Source organism: Pelodiscus sinensis, chromosome 8 (genome assembly GCF_049634645.1).
Source record: "Pelodiscus sinensis isolate JC-2024 chromosome 8, ASM4963464v1, whole genome shotgun sequence".
NCBI classification, from domain to species: Eukaryota; Metazoa; Chordata; order Testudines; family Trionychidae; genus Pelodiscus; species Pelodiscus sinensis.
The window spans coordinates 16,316,771-16,330,718 of record NC_134718.1 but is presented as its reverse complement, the minus strand read 5'-3'; the positions used below and the strand labels follow the sequence as shown (position 1 = coordinate 16,330,718).

General features: G+C 42.1%; 1 protein-coding gene across 2 annotated transcripts in view; it reads right to left on the bottom strand.

Annotated features, from left to right (window-relative positions):
- Positions 1 to 13,948, bottom strand: part of NRG3 (neuregulin 3) — a 906,671-nt gene that overhangs the window by 48,717 nt on the left and 844,006 nt on the right. For both annotated transcript variants that reach the window (XM_006112415.4, XM_075934800.1), the window contains one exon: positions 12,638 to 12,764. In XM_006112415.4, the coding sequence (XP_006112477.2) occupies positions 12,638 to 12,764 (127 nt within the window). The remainder of the gene's footprint in view (positions 1 to 12,637; positions 12,765 to 13,948) is intronic.

Here is a 13,948-nt window from a genome sequence, read left to right as displayed (position 1 = left end):
GGACTCTGATCATGGAGAATATGAGAATAATGGGCAAATTTGGAGCCAATGACCACAAATCCCTGAAACCAATCCGGATGAAGATTGTGGCCAGAAAATGAAGCAGAACAAGAGTTCTATACACCAAAACGGTGATGAGGAATTAAGAAAACTCCTGCAAAAGGTGCAGTGGGAGGGAAATAGGATGATGTTACAAATATATAATGAGAAAAGTAGGAGTACCAGATAAGCAGTAGCACTGAATTTAAATCAATATTGACCCAATATTAATGGCACTGTCTTAAATATATCTTTAAAAAGAAAAAAAATCACAAAAGCAGATGTTCAAAGAAGAAGATAATTACTATTGATAAGCAACAAGTAAAGTATGACAACACTTGCAAAATATATACAAACTGATCCAGATTCAAGACATCCCAGGAATCAGCTGGAGTTTAAATTGCTGAACAGTATTGCTAGAAATTTGCTAGAAATTTTTTTTTTAACTGACAGACAAATAGGAATGAACTAGGAAATAATGAATGTAGTAATAGAGAAAAGAAAGTTAAAGTAACCCTGCCCATTAGTACCATATAAGTCCAGACTAAATACCTAAAAATTAATGGAAGAAGTGTTGAGAGGGAAAAAAACAAACGGGGAGTAATAAAATCACAAGCCATAAGCAGCAGGGGTTTATAAATAATAATACATCTTTAACAAACAAGACTGCTGATTTGTTTTATAGAATTGCATAATTAGTGGTTAATGGCAGACGTAGCATATTTGGATTATAGCAGTAAAGCATTTGCTGTTTCAGAAAGCTTTGACAGTTTGTCATGTGGATTGTAAAATGGCTAAATGACATAAGAGCATCAGAACAGCCACACAGGGTCAGACCAAAGATCTAGCTCAGTATCCAGTCTTCCAACAGGGGCCAATGCCAGGTGCCCTGGAAGGATGAATAGAACAGGTAACCATCAAGTGATCCACCCACCGTCGCCCATTCCCAGCTTCTGACAAAGAAAGGCTAGGGATTGGCTAGTAGCCACCGATGGACCTAACCTTCATGAATTTATCTAGGTCTTTTTTGAACCCTTTATAATCTTGGACTTCACCACATCCTCTGGAATGGAGTTCCACAGGTTGACTATGCATTATGTGAAGACATACTTCCTTTTGTTTGTTTTAAATCTGGTACCTATTGATTTCCTTTGGTGACTCTTTGTTTTTGTGTTATGGGAAGGAGTACATTACTCTTCTTTATTCACTTTTTTCCACAACAGTCATGATTTTATACCACCCCAGATATGATTTTATAGTATAACATAAGATAATGATTCCTTGCAATATACTAAGTTGAGGGTAGATGGCTACATTTTCATATGACTCTACAGCTCTTCCTGTGTTTCTTTTTAAGCCTCATAACTTTCCAGAAGAGGTGAAATTGCAGATGCTCTCTAGGTTAAATGCTTACTTAATTGGGATTTAGAAAGAACTAACCTTCTTCGTACATTTTCCTACATGCTATTAATTTATGGAACAAAACAAAAGGCCACGTGTTTTCTTCTTAGATCTTTCTAAATGATTTGTACTTTAAATGTAATCCAGTTACATTATTAGGAGTAAAGCTTACTTCGCTAAGAATGTCTCTATTCCTAGCACATATACCTTCATAAAGCATCATTCTCTTGACTCCAGACTTAGGTTAGATGTTTAACTAGAAAAGATGATGCTTCATTCCCTGATCAGGGAGGCAGGTCTGCCACGTGTTATATGGAAGAGGTATTAGTTTTATAATCTATTACAATGGATTTTTACAACAGAGGATGATTGCCCTGGTTAGTCTTATATGGAGAAGGAATATAAGAACATACATAAGAACAGCCATATTGGGTCATACCAAAGGGTCATCTAGTCTAGTATGGAGAAGAAGGGAAGATATCCTGTCTGCCAACAATGGCCAATGCCAGGTGCCCCAGAGGGAGTGAACAGAATAGGGAAATATCAAATGATCCCTCTTCTGTCATCCATTTCCAGCCTCTGACAAACAGAGGCTAGGGTCACCATTCCTACCCATCCTGGCTAATATCCATTGATGGATCTAACCTCCATGAATCTATCTAGTTCTTTTGTGAACCCTGTTGAAAAGGGTGAAAGGAAAAGGAAAAGGGTAGGCTTTCAGAAGGGATTCATAAAGAAGAAATTAATGTAATCTTCAGGTTTATTGGGCTCTACAAGCATTTTGCACCTGCCAATCCACACTTATCCTCCCTTCTTCTCTTTTCCAGAGACATAACTGGAATACTTTCAAGCATTAATAAATTGAGGATGAGTGTAGGCTGATGTCACTTTTGGATCTCACGGTGGCTTGAGCTCCACTTCCCGAACAGATTTACTGACAAATGTTCTGTAGCTCACATGCCTGCCAGATAAAATCAAGTTTTTGAAGAATGTTGGGGATAACTTCTTGGTACAAGTGCCGAAGAGTCTGACCAGGAACCATGTGCAGCTTGACCTGCTGCTCACAAACAGGGAGGAACTAATAGGGGAAGTAGAGGTGGGTGACAACCTGGGAAGCAGTGATCAAGAGATGGTAGATTTCAGGATCCTGACCAAAGGAAGAAAAGAGAGTAGCAAAATACACACCTTGGACTTCAGAAAAGCACACTTTGACTCCCTCAGAGACCTGATGGGCAGAATCCTCTTGGGTGTTAACATGAAGGGGAAAGGAGTCCAGGAGAGCTGGCAGTATTTTAAAGAAGCCTTATTGAAGACACAGAAAGAAACTACCTCGATGCGTAGCAAGAGAAGCAAACATGGTAGGAGACCGGATTGGCTTACAGGGGAAATCCTTGGTGAACTTAAGCACAAAAAGGGAGCTTACAAAAAGTAAAAACTGGGACAAATGACCAGGGAGGGGTTTAAATGTATAGCTCGAAAATACCAGGGGGGTTATCTGGAAGGCGAAAGCACAATTGGAATTGCAACTGGCACAGGATGTGAAGGATAACAAGAAAGGTTTCTACAAGCATGTTAGCAAGAAGAAGGTAATCAGAGAGGGTGTGGGGCCCCTACTGGATGAAGGAGGTAACCTAGTGACAAATAATTTGGGGAAAGCTGAAGTACATTTGCCTTTGTCTTCACGGACAAGGTCAGCTCCCAGACTAATAAGCTAAGTGATGCAAAATTGGATGAAGATGGACAGCCCTTGGTGGATAAAGAACAGGTTAGGAACTATTTAGAAAAGCTAAACGTACACAAATCCATGGGTCCAGACTTAATGCATCCGAGGGTACTGAGGGAGTTGGCAAATGTCATTGAGGAGCCTTTGGCCATTATCTTTGAAAAGTCATGGAGATTGGGAAAGATCCCGGATGACTGGAAAAAGGCAAATATAGTGCTCATCTTCAAAAAAGGGAAGAAGGATGATCCAGGGAACTATAAGCCAGTCAGTCTTACCTCAGTCCCTGGAAAAATCATGCAAGGGATCCTTAAGGAATCCATTTTGAGGCACTTGGAAGAGGAGAAAGTGATCAAGAATAGTCAGCATGGATTCACAAAAGGCAAGTTGTGCCTGTCCAATCTGATTAACTACTATGATGAGGTAACTGGCTCTGTAGACATGGGAAAGTCAGTGGATGTGATATACCTTGACTTTAGTAAAGCTTTTGATACGGTCTCCCACAATATTCTTGCCAGAAAGTAAAAGGAATGTTGATTGGATAAATGGACGGTAAGATGGACAGAAAGCTGGCTAGACTGTTGGGCCCAGCGGGTAGTGATCAACGGCTCGATGTCAGGATGGCGGTCAGTTTCTAGCGGAGTGTCCCAAGGATCTGTTCTTGGACCAGTTTTGTTCAATATCTTTATTAATGACCTGGATGAGGGGATGGATTACACCTTCAGCAAGTTTGCAGATGACACTAAGCTAGGTGGAGAGGTAGATACACCTGAGGGTAGAGATAGGATCCAGAGTGACTTAGACAAATTGGAGAATTGGGCCACAAGAAATCTGATGAGGTTCAGCAAGGACAAGTGCAGAGTCCTGCACTTGGGACAGAAGAATCCCAAGCATTGTTACAGACTGGGGACCAACCAGCTAAGTAGTAATTCTGCAGAAAAGGACCTGGGGATTACTGTGGATGAGAAGCTGTATATGAGTTAACAGTGTGCCCTTGTACCCAAGAAGGCTAATGACATAATAGGTTGCATTAGGAGGAGCATTGCCAGCAGAACCAGAGATGTCATTATCCCCCTTTATTCGGATCTTATGAGCCACATCTGGAGTATTGTGTCCAGTTCTAGGCCCCCCACTAGAAAAAGGATGTAGGTGCATTGGAGAGGGTCCAGCAGAGGGCAACCAAAATGATTAGGGGACTGGAGCATATGACCTATGAGGAGAGGCTGAGGGAGCTGGGTCTGTTTAGTCTGCAGAAGCGAAGAGTGAGGGGGGATTTAATAGTGGCCTTCAACTTCCTGAAGGGAGGTTCCAAAGAGGCTGGAGAATGGCTGAGCTTAGTAGTGATGGATGGCAGAACAAGGAACAATGGTCTGAAGTTGCGGTGGAAGAGGTCCAGGCTGGATATTAGGAAAACCTATTTCACTAGGAGACTGGTGAAGCACCGGAATGGGTTACCTAGGGAACTAGTAGAGTCTCCATCCCTAGAGATTTTTAAGTCTCAGCTTGACAAAGCCCTGGCTGGGTTGATTTAGTTGGGATTGGTCCTGCCTTAGGCAGGGGGCTGGACTTGATGACCTCCTGAGGTCTCTTCCAGCTCTATAGTTCTATGATTCTATGATAGAACTGGTCAGAACCTTGGGAGATCAAGTCCAATCCCCTGCACTCATGGCAGGACCTAACACCATTTGGACCATCCCTGGCAGGTGTTTGCCTAGTCTGTTCTTCAAAATCTCCAAGGACAGCATCTCAGAGGGGTAGCTATGTTAGTCTGTAACTTTCTATATTTCTTATGCAGTGGAATAGTTTGCTCTTGCGTCCTTAATGTCTCTTTGAAAAACCGCCAGCTTTTTTTAAGAGTATGTCTTCACAGCAGTGATATTTCGGAATAACTGACTTATTCTGAAATAATATAGTCCGTGTCTACAGTACAAGCAGTTATTTTGACATAATGTCAAAATAATGTCAGGCTGAAGGACTTCTTACTCCAACTCCTGTAACCCTCATTGTAAGAGGAGTAAGAGAAGTCAGAGGAAGAGCGTTCTTTCTCGAACTTCCAGCTGTGTAGACAGTTCCAAAAGCCGAAATAAATTATTTCTACATAAGCTACGCAATTGACGTAACTCAAGTTGCGTATCTTTTTTCGATATTAGCCCTGCTGTGTAGATGTGCCCTAATTGTTTTTCTTCTTAGACTTGCTTCCCATGGGCCCTTACCTACCAACTCCTCGAGTTTGTGAAACTCTACCTTCCTGAAATCTATTGTCCTTGTTTCGCAGTTCTCCCACCTGCCATGCCCTAGAATCATGAACTCTATGATTTCATGATCACTTTCACCCAAGCTGCCTTGCACTTTCAAATTCTCAGCCTCCCCCTTTTTTGTTAAAATCAAATCTAGAATGCCTCCCCTCCAGTAGCTTCTGAAATTTAAAAAATGCTTGCAATATATTCCAATAAATTGTTTGATAATCTGTGTCCTGCTGTGTTATTTTCCCAACAGATGTCTGGATAGATGTCTACAAAGTGGATCTGCCCAGGCAATACAACTCTCTCTATTGTTAGATAGCTTTCCTGTCCTGGCTGTGGATATTCTCCTGAAGGGAGAGAGAAACACAAAGGATGTGAACAACATGAATTCTAATGCTTCTACATTTCAGACCATCAACAATCTCCGTTGTTTTATCAGTATCACGTTGCTTAACTTGAACATCTATTTCACATCTCGTTAAATGACTGAAAAACAACCCATCCATAATTTAGGTGAACATCCCACACTTCAAATTCATTTGTTAAACATCACAATTTGAAAAAAGAATTCCAACCAGATGACATTTATTTTAGGATGCAGCAAGAGACTGCATTACAAATGGAAAGTATTTTGAAAGCAAACAGCCAGAATTTTTAACCTTGCCTGTGATTTTCATAATCAAGCTGTTGCAAAGAAAGCTTTAATTGGCAAAGAGGTGGCTATCAAAAGGATTGAAATGTATTAATCTTTTTTTCCCTGAAAAAGCTGCAAATATAATGAGTTAGGCTAGAGTGAAATGGAAATTTGTAATGCATTTGAATGCTTGCTTTAAAATTAAATATAGCGTTTACCTACAATAGCAATTTTTTAACATTTACATGGTGGTTTTTTGTGAGGGTATAGTAAGTTTTTTGGGGTGGGTGGGAATAAGGAGATTTTACAAATGTATAATGAGAAAAGTAGTAGTACCAGATAAGCAGCTGGATTGAATTTAAATCAATAATAACTCAACAATAATGAGCTGAGTGGCCTGAAATACCACAGCTATTTGACTTTATTAAAGTAATAAACCTTACACAAACAGTGTCTACCGTATCCAATTTCACAACTACTACAGAGAACAGAAGGGAAATTAACAGGGTATAAAGTTTGGAGGAAGCCACAACCCCAGTTTGGAGGAGGAGGAGTTAAGTATGGAAGTATTTGCTGAGAGGGAAGAGAGAAAAAGTTTGTGAGGTAGGAAAGCGGGGGGAGATTTGGGACATCCACTCAAATGGGAAGGCAAGTTGAATACTTGAGAGATATATACGAACACCTGCACTGTGTGGGGCGGGGGGGAGTGTGACATATGAAAATCAAATATACAAGTCTTCTGAAGGTCCTCCATTGCCACTAACAAGGTTTACTAGTTGACAGTCTCAATGCCCACTTCTCATGGATACCACGTAAACACTTCTAATTTTTTTGAGGATGAGAATCTTCACCAGTGATCTTTTGCTACGGCAAGTGCTTGAGCCTCCTCCCATTGAAGTCACTTTGACTTTTGCCTTTGACTTCAATGGGAGAAGGATCAAGGGTAACAATACGCACTTAGGGCACCAAATGCTTAGTCTAGTTCCCTGTCAAAATAGCTGGGTCCGGGATTCAAGTTTATGGTCTGTGCCTGGAATCCTTCCTATCATCAACAGATTGTGGGAAGCTGAGATAAATTTCCATGGAGGCTACTACTGCTCATGTAGTGAACTAGCACTGTATGGTCCCAATATACTTCTGTTTCCTTATGGGAACATTCTGCCTTCCCACCAGTGTCCTGCTCCCAGTTCTTTCACAGCAGAACCTTATTACAGCTTTTCAGGAGGAGGCAAGATTTGCCCCGAGGGTTGATATTTTGCACTTTCCCAGTTTATGGAACGAGTTTTAAAGTGGTGGTTGTTGTTGATTTTACTGTGATGGTTTATGAATATTTAAAGAAGTGCTGTTCTGCACGACAGTCTTTCCAACAATAGAAACCATTATTACCCTGCACTGCTATGCTACATCCTGAACCACGCAAGGTCACACTATTTTTCTTCTTGAATGTTTTTGCTCCCAAAGGCAAAACACATTAAAGTCAAGGCCAGAGCATCTCCCTGCCAACAGCAACAAGATCTGGAAAACTATGTGTTAATTAACCATAATTGATAATCACCATTCTGAACAGCACTGGCAGGAAAGCAAACTTTGGCTGAAAATCATTGCTATTGTTTATTATTTCAAATACCCCAAAACTGGAATCCAAAATGATCATTTCAGCCATCATGCCCATTATAAGAGGCATAATAAGCATTATTATGACATTAAGAATAGGGCATCAATAAAGCTTATGATATGTTTGTCAAATGCTCAAAAACACTAAGTAATTATTTACAAAATTGGAGCAAAATATATTGGACTGAATTAAAGCAAAAGGGAAAGGGACAATATTACGCACTGTAATATTTGAGACCAAATGTATACAGCATATGTCAGAAAAAACTATCACAAAAAGAACTTTACAGACTTCATATCACCTGCTAATGTGCTGGAAACATAGACAATAGCTATTATGAGTCTGTAATCTTTCAAAATAGTTTTTGTAAGGGAGGAAAAAGAAGCAGTGTTGTATCAACCCAAAGAAGACCAAGCCTTTCACCTATGCCATTGAGAAGCCAAGCAGCAGCTAAACATCACCTCTGATGGAATCCCAGTGGCTAGTTATCCAAACCCTATCTCCCTGGTGATGACATTGGATCAGACACTTCCTTCAAAGCTGATGTAGAGAAGATGAAAGGGAAAGTTAGTGCCTATAACAACAACTGCCAGAAGGTACTTACTTCAAAGTGGGGAGCCAATCTAGATTATTTGTGAACCACTGGTATAGCCTTTTGCTATTCCTTAGTACAGTATGCCTGTACCATCTAATGAACCGCCTAACAAATGAGACCCCATTGTAAATAGCAGTAGCAGTAGTTATGGAATAACAGGATGTGGAAAGCCTATACAGGCTGGCATAGCACTATGAGGGTATGTTTATACTACAGCATTATTTCAAAATATCTTCTTTCAAAATAGTTACAGGCAGTCCCTGGGTTACGTACAAGATAGTGACTATAGGTTTGTTCTTAATTGAATTTGTATGTAAGTCGGAACTGGCTCCAAATTCAGCTGCTGCCACTGAAACTGACCAGGGGCTGACTACAGGAAGCTGGAGGCAGAGTTGCTCTGCCCCCAGCTTCCTGGAATCAGCCTGATCAGTTTCAACAGCTGCTGAATCTGGAGCCTGGGACAGAACAGCTGGGGCACTGCCCGGTAGGTTCCCACAGGACCAACCCGGCAGCACCCCAGCTGCTCTACCCGAGGCGTCCCGCAACAAAAGCCTGGTCTGCTGGGGGGGGCACACTAGCTGCACCCCCTCCCCCTCCAGCAGACCAGGGAGACCCGAGCAAAGCCGCCCAGGCGGCGGGACCCCCGCTGCCTGTGCGGCTTTGCTCCTGTCTCCCTGGTCTGCTGGGGGGGTCCAGCAAAGCCGCTGGACCCCCCCCAGCAGACCAGGGACACCCGAGCAAAGCCGCCCAGGCGGCGGCTTTGCTCGGCTGTCCCTGCTCTGCGGGGGGGGGGGAGGGGGTCCAGCGGCTTTGCTGGACCCCCCCACCAGCAGACCAGGGAGACCGGGAGAAGCTTTTCTCACCCCGGAGGACACGGGTGGCGACCTTCCACCCGTGAGCTCTGGGGCGAGAAAAGCCCCATTCGTAAGTCGGATCCGCGTAAGTCGGGGACTGCCTGTAATTGGAAATAAGTTATTTCAAAATAACGCATCTATACACAAAATGCATTTTGAAATAGTGTGTTGTTATTTCAAAATAGCGCATCCACACTGAGTAGACACCGAATCACATTTAAGGCCGGCTGGAACCAGGTCCGGCAGGGTATTAGGTCAGGATTTACTTTGTGTGGCTGCTGCCTGAGGCTATCTGAAGCCTGTGCTTAAAGGGATCACCCCTGGACAGCTAGTTCTCAGCTTTCGCTTGCTTGCCTAACTCAATGAGGGACAGCAAAGCATTTTGCCTCTGTGTGCTCTAGTTGCCCACACTCGGGTCACCACAGCACTCTGCAACATGGAGCCAGAGCTTCCCAGAGCACTCTGGTGCTTCTCTCGGAAGTGTTGCTGTGAGCCTGGTTGCACTTTCTGCAGGCTGCCATCCGGGAGGTCCATCAGTATCCAAGAGGCCGTGTGGGAGAGCTTCCACCCTGAGGAGCACTTAGAGCCTCCCTGATCTGCCCCACTGGGGGCTTGTGCCTCATTCCTCCCTCACATTCTTCCACTTACTCCTCCCTATCCCCCCTTCCTGATGTCAAATAAAATACATGGATTTTCATGAACACAAACTCTCTTTATTTAACAAAACTGGGAGGGGGGAGGAATGAAACTCTGGTGAGACTGGGGAAAGGAGGCAGGAGAGGGGAGAAGCGACAGTGGGAGAGGGGAGGCGGAAACCTGGGAGGAGGGAGCTGGAAGGGGGAAGCAAGGGGAAGAAGGGGGAGGGGAAGCTCAGGGCTCTCGCCAGACCAACTTGATTTTTATGCAAACCTGCTCCTGGATTCTCATGTGGCCTTTGGTGGCCAGGCTGGCAGCTAACCTGCCATAGATGGCCGTGTTCCTCCTTCTAGTAAGGAGATCATGGTGGTTGGGGGCATCCCCCCAAACCTGAATAAGGTCCATGATCTCCACCCTGGACCAGGAAGGCTCCTGCCTTCTCCAGGCCTTGGCAGGCTCCTGGGAGCTGGCAGACTGCTCCTGGGAAGTGGTGGAAGGCTGGCTGCCAGGGGCTTGCTGGCTCATGTTTTGAGGCCACTAGGTCAGGGGCAGCAACTGCTGGCTCTGGGCTGGCAGGCTTGGATCTGGCACAGGCACTGTGGCCAGAGTCAACCCCTTTAAGGGCTCTGGGGAGGGGAGAGGGACAGGAGTGTTCTTGGTTGAGGCTGGAGTGGCCACCAGGGCACCCTGGGAAGGCTGGAGGCCCCCTATTTCAAAATAATTGGTTATACAGCACTTAGTTCGAAATAGCTATTTCGAATTTGGTGTTATTCCTCGTAGAATGAGGTTTATCAAATTTGAAATAAGCTCTCCGCTATTTTGAATTAATTTCGAAATAGCAGTTTGGCTGTGTAGACACTAGAAAAGTTATTTCAAAATAATGGCTGTTATTTCTAAATAACTTTGCTGTGTAGACATACCCTGAGCTATCAGAAGGAAGGTCAAAGGGAAAGATCATAGCCAATGAAAGATCCAAGACATCCATTACATGGTCACACAGAAAATATCAAATGCCTTCATTTGCAAATGAGTTTTGTAACCCATGATGTTACAAACAACTGGCAAAGCATGACTGAGGTTATGGAATTAAATACTACACCTAGTTGTGTATGCTGAAATATACCTGGAACTGCAAAGCACCTTTCCAGAGGTGTCAATGCAGACTTGTCGATGTAGTTAAATGGAGCTACTCTAAGGACATGTATATACACAAGTGTGGCAAGGTGCGAACTATAGAGCATTTGCTCATTTTCTCACTCTTTGGAGAGACCTGCACAAAAAAGATTGTATTCACTTGGAATGTTCTGAATTGGTTCCTAACCATTTGCACTGTTTAAAGCTAATTTCATTTAAACACAGTTGACCCCCTATCCTCTCTGCTCAGCCACACTATATTTAAAGTAAGTTAGCCTGAACTGGCTAAAAATGAACATAATATTCACAGTTATGAGCCAGCCACTCCTCGGGGATATAAAAAGTTTTATAAACCTAGCTTAACTGGCTAATAGACTGATGATCTGTTTCAACTGTTGTTCTGTTCAACATAGGCAACAAAAAGGCAACTAGAGTGTATTTTAAAATCCATGGAGGTCACTAAAATTATTTCCATTTATTCCAGTGAGTTTTCGATCAGCCCATTAAACCAGTTCATTAAATAAGTGTCAGCCGAAGCACGGATGTGTCTACTGTATGAATTTAGCAACCTTTGAGGACGGGTAGTTTTAATATTGACTCAGAAGTACAAATTTTCTTCTCTATTTCCTGCTGCATCTCAGTTTTTTTGGTGGACTCTAACTCAACTGAAAGCCCTTTAAACTTGTAAGGTCTGACAAACCCTCAGACGGAGCTGGTAAGGAAGGTATGGAGAGATGGAGAGGCATGGAGAGATTATGAGGCAGCCTTAATGGTCAGAATACTGAACTGCTATCCATGATAAAAGGCTATTGTTTCTCTCATCTATCATAAAGAACAAGAAACAAATCTACACCTGTGGTAAAAATGAAGCTTAACAACATTTGTGTGAGAGACATGGGTTCTCATTTATGGGTTTTACATTTCATTGTCTTAGTACATCTGTTCAGCAGAGTGTAAATGGCATTTTGTATGATGATTTCTTGGATTCACAAATAAAATACAAACTCAGAAGGATTTAAGCATTTGGAGAGCTTTAATGCATTTCATGTGATTGCCTATTATGCTGTAATTCTGGGTATGCTACCAGGGTATTTATTTTCTTATTGCAATATCTTTCTTCCTTTCTCCATAGTCTTCACTCATTAAAAATGGACAGTACTAACAGGGTGTGATTTGTGGAAAGGGGCCAGAGGGTAGGGTACCTTTTAGAAAAGTGTCTAAGAATGTAAGATACTTTGGGATTTATCACACAATTTCCCTGTTTCAATCTTCATTTGTTTTATATATCTGATGCTTGGGAAATTGCATGTAAAATTACGTGTCACTGGATTCAGAAGATAGCTCAGTATGTACAGAGCTGTTTGTGGCTCTCAACTATTTTGGTTGTGGTCTGATATTCTTTCATCTAAAGTCAAATCTTCAGGATGATCTCGAGTTTCTTCATTGGAGCATCATCTTTCTTTCTTTTTTTAAAAAATTGACCTACATGCATACTAGTTCCAGCTTTGGAATTATTTAGAAAAATGGCATTTGCAATGACATATCCACAGAAGCTTCCTATGCAGAACTATTTTTATCCTTAATATATTTTATTCAACTGTTTTAAATCAGTTGAAATCCAGTGGAAATATCTTTTCCCTGTTCTTTTACCAATCATGAGTGTGAATGAAGGTTCTGTGTGAGTAATAGCAATATGCAAATCTGATGCTATCAAAAACACAAACTCCGCTAGACAATTAAGTATTGCAGTTGGCAAAATTACTTACATTTTGCAGCTGGACTCGGCTTTGTGCCACGGTTTCTGATTTTGCCATCATGCTGGAAGCATTTAGGCTGTAGGTTTTCCCATTCTCTGTCTCTTTCAGCTGTTCCTGAATTTGTTTAGTTTGTTTCCTGCAGGCAGAAATACAGTTCATATAGGAATGCACTTGTTTTCTCCATTACAATAACTATGACATTCTCTTATGCCCCCATCCCTGCCCCTGCCTCATCTTGTCTTTCATCAGTGATACTAAAAACTTTATGTAATTAAACAGAGATATTTCCTAGTGGATTAACAAACCATGGCAATCTGTTAAGTAATCTACCAGCATCTCTCTATATTTCAATGCCGCAGACATTACCTAATAAAGTTTAATGCAGGGAAGAAAAGAAATCCTGTTTTAAATAACCTTCAAACTGCATTTACTATTAAAATTGATACCGATATTGTATCTAACATCGAGCATCCAATGTGCAGTCATCACAATTTGCAAATAGCTTTGGATGACTGAAGAACATGTATTCATTTGTAGCAGCAATATTTTTTGCCATGTGACCATTGTTATTGCCAATTTATTATGACAAGCCAGCGGCGGCCCTAGACTAGCTACCAGCAACTGGTGTCCTAGGTGAACCATGCATTTGGCGCCCCCACCTCCAAACCCCTCAATGATATTGCACCACCATTTGGCGCCCCATTTAACTTGCATCCTAGGTGACCGCCTAGTTCGCCTATATGGACGGGCCGCCTCTGCAACTGCCACAGTTGTTATCTGAAAAGCAGTATAGATCTGATCTTGGTTTAATCACTTTACCAGTCCAGATTTCCTCATACACTCATGCATTTGGCATGAGCCCAACCAGCAACAGTGGATTTGAGAAAAATGATTGGGGGAGAGGAGCATAAACTCCCAACCTGAGGTTGCGGACAATACTAGTTGAGCCATAATGACCAGCAATATTCAGTAAACAATTACAGATTTTACTACTGCATTTTTCTATCTGGTTCCATACTGAACCATCAATCTGAGTTCTAAAAACCGGTCCATCACTGAGGATGGGATACAATTATCTGCATTTTAAATATTTCTTTTTATTTTTCAAATGCAGAAAGCCCAGCTGGGCAATGATTATTAGCTGGACACATTGTTTGGCCTTTTATCTTGGTGACTGTTCATTCAGTCTTGATAATCTACAGAGTGACTCCATCAGACTTTAAATTATCCATAAAAACTAATTACACTTTTTTTTTTGCTACAGAAAATAATATAACAGCTGCAGCAGCCTTCCATGAGTGGCCCTGATAAGCCTATTTT